Source organism: Peromyscus californicus, unplaced genomic scaffold (genome assembly GCF_007827085.1).
Source record: "Peromyscus californicus insignis strain IS unplaced genomic scaffold, ASM782708v3 Scaffold_6__1_contigs__length_162567912, whole genome shotgun sequence".
In the NCBI taxonomy this organism is placed as follows: domain Eukaryota; kingdom Metazoa; phylum Chordata; class Mammalia; order Rodentia; family Cricetidae; genus Peromyscus; species Peromyscus californicus.
This window is the reverse complement of record NW_026294584.1, coordinates 9,293,892-9,301,495: the sequence shown is the minus strand read 5'-3', so window position 1 is coordinate 9,301,495 and position 7,604 is coordinate 9,293,892. Positions and strand designations below refer to the sequence as shown.

General features: G+C 39.7%; 1 protein-coding gene across 1 annotated transcript in view; it reads left to right on the top strand.

Moving 5' to 3' along the window:
- The first annotated feature begins 338 nt into the window (after positions 1 to 338).
- Sema3e (semaphorin 3E) overlaps positions 339 to 7,604 on the top strand; it is a 250,847-nt gene continuing 243,581 nt past the window's right edge. The window contains exon 1 of the mRNA XM_052720282.1: positions 339 to 1,081. Within this exon, the coding sequence (XP_052576242.1) occupies positions 967 to 1,081 (115 nt within the window). The 5' untranslated portion in view covers positions 339 to 966. The remainder of the gene's footprint in view (positions 1,082 to 7,604) is intronic.

Genomic DNA, 7,604 nt, shown 5'->3' with positions numbered 1-7,604 from the left:
CACCCTCCCCTTGACCCCCCAGGCTCTTGAAAAAAATCCTCAAGAGTCAAAAGTAACGTTTGTAAGATGGAAGCAATACAGAAAGCTTGAATTGTGAACCAGAGTCTGTGGAAAGAGTGAACAAATTAATTTGGCTACTGGATGGTGGCAGAGGATTTACCAAGTGGATGTGTTCAAGGATCACTCTTGGCGAGGGAGCATTTAAAAGTCCTTCCCCAGGCCACGTCCCAGCCTTTCACATTCTTAAATAATCAGGGTATTATGCCGGTTTTCTGGCCACGCCCCGTCAGGGTGAGGACCTGTCTCGGAGCCCGGCGGGCGCGTCACGGCCGCGGAGATGCAGCGGGGCACGTGGGCTGGAGACACTTCCTAGAAACGCGCGCGGGCTCAACCCTGCCTGAACTTTCCTGTAAACAGCGCGCTGACAGGCGGCATCCCCGCTGGGTGGATCCCGCGCTCCTGGCGCAAGTGGCACTTCTTGCTTTTAATTAGCGACGGGAGAGGCGAATAAGAACTAGCTGCTCGGCAAGTCGGTGCAGGAGGCTGACTTCTGGGAGGCTTGGGGGAGGCTGGGGGAAGAGCTGGGGGAGGCTCTGGTCTGCTCCGGCTGTTTTCTCAATGAATAGCTGGCGGGGAGACTGAAGGCAGCCACAGCCGCCTCCTCCTCCTCACGCCCGCGGCTGGGTGACGGCGACAGCTCCGGCCGGGACTGGCTCGCCAGACGCGCTCCTTGGAATGCTCTCTTGCTCCGCGCTTCTGAACCACCGGTCCCGAGGAAAAGAAAGGCTTTGCGGATCCAAAGATTGCCCCGCAAATGGCACTTGGGGATGGTGTTTTCTGATGACAGCCCCTTCTGTTTGTGACAAAGCCTGTCGCCCGCAGTTGGCCCTGGAGGGAAGTCCTAACTAGAACTCAATCCTGCCTTAAAGTGTGGCTACTGGGGCTACGGGAGAGCTAGCACGCACCATGGCACCCGCCGGACGCATCCTCACCTTGCTGCTCTGGGGTCACCTGCTGGAGCTTTGGACCCCAGGTCACACCGCGGACCCCGCCTACCCCAGGCTACGCCTGTCGCATAAAGGTAGGTTACCTTTTCGTATCCTTTTGTTAGGAAAATGCCCAAATGGGAAGTCACTTAACACAGGTCCATGATCTTCCAAGACCTCCAAAGTGCACCTGGAACATACTGCAAAACTCACCCAGGATCGTAAGCACCTCGAGTTAACATATCCTACCTCATCTGGAAAAAGTGTTAAATATTATGCCAATTTGGAGGTGTTATTTTTGTCCTAGAAATATCAGATATTATTCTTGAGAAGTTCACTCGCCGCTGTGCTGAACTGAGAAGGTGGGGCGCAGTTGCTAATAGCTGGAAAGGCTAAATCCGCCAAGTGAGCAGTAGGTATTGAAATACCACCACTTGCATTATGGGAGGTATGTGGGACAGGCTTTAAAAATAGAGGTTCACTTTTGTTGTTGTTTTTGAGTATTCTGTTTGTTTTCTTTATTATGAGATTGAGAGGAGGGGAAAATTCCCGAGGAAAAAAATGATACCATCCTGTGTAATTAAAATCACTAACAACTAGTACAAATTAGTCTTCACACTGAGTTGGTCATTAGAATATTTTAATGTGTGGCAAAATAAAGCAGTTTCTTGGCAATCATGGTAAATTGACTTATAGTGATTGATTATATATTAGTATGCACTAGCTGTTTCTTTTAAATGTGCATTAATCCTATTTTTACTGAAAGCCTAGCAGAGTGTTTATTTTATTCTGCACTTAGGTCTTACAGAGCTATATCATATTCATAAATAAATGATCAAAAGATGATAGGTTTTGCATCAGGACCAGTCAAAACCAATCAAATAAACAAGGAACAAAACCTTTTTTGACAGGAAGTGATTTTGTTGACTTAAAAGGAATTTGGAATAAATTATTGGGAATGAAGTATTCATTACCACCACCAGTTAAGACAGAGAACAGATGCAATAATAAGGATTACATAAGAGTCATTTTTTTTTTTCAACTGAGTAAGCTTAAGTTGTCTTTCACTACAGAAAGAACAGAACCTGTACTTTTGGGTACAAGGTAGAAGCCGGAAGCACAAAAGTCTGAGTTTTATATGACATAATTGCTCCTTTTGTCTTCTTATTGGACAGCAGGATATGTATAGTGATTGTAAAAATTCCTCATCTTAATACTTAAAATTATGGATATCTTCTTGATTTAAATAATTGTCTTGTTAAACTATGCAATCAGTACCAAAAAGTATTTAAAATGTAGTGTCCTGCATTAGCACATGTTTTTTGATTTAGGATGATACAACATGATAGGTATCTAAGTCTCTATAAGAAGTTATAACCAAATATATCAAGGTGCAAAATGGATGGAATAGAATATGGAAAAATGAGAATGCCAGAGATAAATAAGTTGATTCTGTTTCTTACAAGTGGTGTTTATCTGGAGCTATTGTTAATGAATTATTTTTCCTAATTTCTTTTTCTGAGTGTGCATTGTTGGTATAATGTATGAATCCTACTGTTTTTCATACTGGTTTTATGAAAAAAATAAAATCACAAAATTTTCAGGAAAATGAATGGACTCGGAAAGCATACTGTTAAGTGAGATGACCCCAACAGGCAGAAAAACACTGTCTATTCTCCCTGATATGTGGCTCCTAGCTGCCTGTCATGTGTACTGTGTGACGTGTAACTAACTGTAGGTGTAGGGTAACATTTAGAAAGCAGACCAAGGAAGGGTGATATTAGGTGATGAAGAAGGTTGGAATGCAGGTAAAAGGACACATGAGTCACAGAGGAGGATTTAAAGCTAGTTTTTTCCTTCTAATTTCAACTCTGCCATAGTTTTCCTTTTTTCTTTTCTGTGGTGGATAACTGAATAAAAATATAGAGAAAAAGGAAAAGTGAATAAGCTGTCAGTTTTAACACGCTGCTATTATGTTATGCCTTCTATCAACCTTAATACCTCAGCAATACTTGGCTTTTGATAGCTCAATATCAGTACGTTTTCCAAACTGTCTCATTTGATTTTGAACAGGAGAGCTTATAATTTGGTCAGTGTACCAAAATTACATGGCAGAGTCGATCTCATTTTTATATTTTTATCAAGCTCGTCTTCAAGATGTCTCTCTTAATCAGAGAAATGACTGTCACTGATTTTATGAGCTATGTCACATGTTGTCGAGAGGATCTGCAAGTATTTGTGTGTACTAGACTGAAAACTGTCACACAATTTCTCTTTGGCATTTCTTCACCTTTTATCGAGACTAGCTAAACAGACACTTTCATGATGATGATTTTATACAAAGACAATATAGAGATGTCTGCAAATAAAATGTTCTTACTTGTGCAATTTAGTTAGGAAATCCAGTTATGAAATCACACTAGAGAGACAACCTGAAGCAGCAAATGCTTGTTGTACCACAGGTGCCTCAGTGACAGGAAAAGCAGAGAATATCAGAGCAGAGACATCCAGTTCAGCCAACACAACATGAACCATTTCCTCCTCCACACTCTGGAATTCAGTAGATGTTTGAAGAGTCTTCAAATATTAGGAAGAGTGCATTGCAGGTTAATCTTCTGAAGTACTGAATGGTGACAGTAATGTTGGTTTTTCAGTAGCAAGAGGATTTAAGCAATTACTATTCCAATGGATGGTCAGTCTTTCCAAGTAAGATATAGGAGTGTATGTGACACAGCACCTCTGTGTTACTGTCTGACCCCACAGGGTAACACTGTCAGCTCCCTAGAGGTGGCCTGTGGTGTTCATCCATCATTCTTCTCCTGGCAGTGGTCTATGTCATGTGGGAGAAGGGCAGTCATTTTTCTTATACCCTCCACTTCCAAGATCAAAGGGAAAAAAAACCCTTTTTCTGAGAAGAAAGACATATACAAAGCTTGAGTTAATTTATATAAAAGTGTGTCCAGAAAAAATATCCAGAGACCCACCAATCCCTTCTGTTATTCTCTACTTCTGACAATGGCCTGTTCTTAAACAGACCTTTCTACTACTAAGGAAAAAGTACAGCTACTAAGGAGAAAGGAAGTGTGGGATAGAGAGCACCTTCTAGCTTATTTCCAAGCATTCTTCACCTGTGATGGAAAGGTATTCATTCCTTTGATCTTCTTACTATCCCATCACATCCTATTATTCAGAAAATGTATCAATTGGGGGCAAGTAGAGTACATGAAAAGACAAGGCAACTCCTATTCAGAAAATACACGTATCTCTTGATAAATTTTATAAGAACAAATAAGTTTAATTAACAAATGAAAACACAGCTGGGAGGTGGTGGCACATGCCACCACTTGGGAGACAGAAGCAGTCACATCTCTGAGTTCGAAGCCAGCCTGGTCTACAGTGAATTCCAGGACAGCCAGTGCTACACGGAAATCCTGTCTTGAAAAACAAAACAAAACAAAAAGGTGGCAAGATGCTATCTCATCCTGAAGGAATTTTCAGTCAGGATTTGAGGTGAGTTGAGGTTGACTATATAAGGCAAAAATTTGAAAGCTGAAGAGTCTTCATGCATCATGTGCATTTAGGTGTTTATTTGAGCTAACGAGGATGATGTTGATGAGATTAATAAAGAACGAACTTTCTGTTCAAAGAGTTTTCTTAAAAACAATGTTCGTGATAACAAATGAGAAGAATGAGGAGGAGTCCTGAAGAACTGAGATGTTCCACGTTGGTGTCTGTTCTTTCCTTATCTGTCACCATCCTGCATTAATGAGGTTACTGGGAAGATAAAAATAACCTTCTCGATAATGGAGTTGAGAGAAGGAAAAAACAAAAAACAAATTAGCAAAGAAGCAATCATAGTAACTGTAGAAAGGCCCCGTCAACTGAGCATCCAATCAAGGACAGTCAATCAGGGAGTCTGGAAGATAGGAGTTCAAAGTCCCCAGGAGGAAGGAGGGTCACTGAAGACATAGCAAAACAGTGTTCTCCTAGGATGTTTGGAGAAGAGGCAGTTAAGTCAGGATATGTTGACATTATAAATGAAGACTTTGAGGAGATACCCATACACATAAACTTTGCCCTAGAAAGTGTTAAGCAGCATGTCTGAATTTAGGCATTCTAACTATTTACACACAGATCTGTCATAGTTCAGAGAGCTCGGGGTTTGACACCAGTAGTATCCATTCTATGTCCTCTTGCTCATAATGGCAATTTGTGCATCAGTGTGGAAGATACTGGTTGCTGCGGTGCCTTTCTCGAATATTTCTCTGAGGGATAGAGAGGACCCACTGTCATTACAATACCTGTGAATGTACTTTGTAATCTAAAACTGTGTATATTATTAATAGTTCTTAAAAACTACTGTGTCGGTTATTTTGAAAGGCAGCATGTTCTAAGGGAAATAACCCTTGGGAATGGAAGGAACTTAGATATGGACAAGTGTTCAAACTTTGCTGCCGTATAAGGAAGAATTTGGTCTTACGTAATATAAAAATGTTATGACTGATCCTCATGAACTACTCATTCTAAGTGCCCCCTTCCACACCTTTGTCCCTTAGTTATGCCAACTTAGAGGACCATTACTCCATCTTCATTGTCAACTTTTCATGGCCAATATTTGCTCTGATTGCTACAGTGATTTACCTCTCACATCTTTTTTTTTTTTTTTTATATTTATAAAACTAGGACACTAAAATACAATGTAAGAAAAACTTTGCATGACTGTCCTGGAGAGTGATGTTTATTTTCTGTCCCGGGTAAATACAAAAATTAAATGAAATCAAACAAGGCAGTAATGAAGCTGCTATTTTCTGACCCAGCTCAAAGTTTTGGTTTCAGCCAGTAACTAAGCATTATCAGTGGTGATATTAGTCACACATCTTTGGGTGTTAATAAATAAAAACTGGTCATAAGGCATGATTCATAATCACAGTAGTTAAATAGAACTTCGGAGTAAACATTAACCTACATGCCAGACTATCAGGGAGTGTTGGTGCGAATGAAGGGGTGACTTTAGTAACCAACAGTTTATGTTAAGAAATAAACATGGAACAAAATGTGAAGAACTAGATGTTTTGTTGAGTTGGGCTTACACAAAAAACGCTTTCTGTAGAGTAAGTCTATGTAAGAGTGTTATTTATTGAGCTTTTATTTTTATATTGATTGGATACTACATGGATATCATATCAGTACATCTTATATACAAAAGTCTCAGTCATTCTACGAATCATTGAGTTCTTACATAGATATTGAAGATCACAGTAGAAAAACAGCTATTCCTTCTTATAGACTTTAAGGGTCATGAGGGTCAGGGTTAGAAAAAGCCATAAAAGGAGGTTATAAATGAACTAGACGATAATTTATGTGTTCACACGGTCTTAAAATCCTTGTGAGGGCAATTTTCTGTATGTAAAACATGATCTGTACCTGGTCTTGATTAATAAATACATACAATAAGAATTAGGATGTCATAATGAAGTATTCTTTTAAACCTTGATTTTGCCATATTGTTGTCTCACTAGTCATGCTGTATCTGTCATTTAGCCTCAGGGTATTTCATAGAAGGATCTTTCTGTTTCTTCTTCTCTCCCTGAGATGACATCACTTCTCAATTCCATGCTTCAGTTCTGTGTTCACATAATAAACCACCAAGTAATTAAATTAATTGTTACTGGGAGAAACTGTTAACAAGCTGTTGAGTCAGTTGTGTTTCCTTAATGATATCTAAAGGGTTCATCACAGGTTTCTTGATAGGAGAGTGTGTAAAATTTGCTCCTTTATCTTAAACTGTCCTGTGGTTTAGTAGAGGAATCTGGTCAGCAGGAATCCAGAAGTGCACGTTGCATGCATGCACACCCCTTCAGACACTGTCACTGCAGTGGTGAAGTGGTTCTATCCGTTCGATTTTACAGTTCAGAGCAAAACAATGCGGAAACGAAATCACCCAGAATATTTTCTAAGCGTGCATAGTGAAGATTTAGATTACCTTTTCAGTTCCGATACTGGTGTTGCTAGTTCACACCTGATGCTTCAGAATACTCAATAAATTATATAAGAAAATGGTTGGTTATATTAAATAATGGTTTCCACAGCACAGGATTTGAAACATAAGAAAAATAGCAAAGTCTTTAAGATATTCCTTAGACATGAGCAAACATTGTTTTCTGTATACATCATAAAGATGATAATGACAATACATTTTTAGATGAGATATTCTAAATTTATAGTGAAAAAATGTCAATGCCACATGTAAACCAAAGGTTATAGTTTCCGCTGTTGAGGGAGCATTTTTTTTTTCATGACTAATGATTTTCAGAAGTCTCTTCCGGACTGATAACTTGCCTTCCTGTGAGCCTGGGGTAGTCAAGGCAATTGATGACTCAAAACCAGCTCTGCCTATCGGAATTCTATCGTGTAGATCCTGGTCTTTCCACCTATATCATTATTCTCCGACCTGGTAATCTTGCCTTTCAATGGCCTATTAAAAAATACAAGAGAAATTCACTGATTTGCCAGAAGTTGTTGTTGTTGTTTTTTGCTTTGTTTTTTGAGACAGGGTTTCACTGTGTAGTACTGGAACATCTAGCTTCCCAGCTGTCCTGGAACTCATTATGTAGCCCA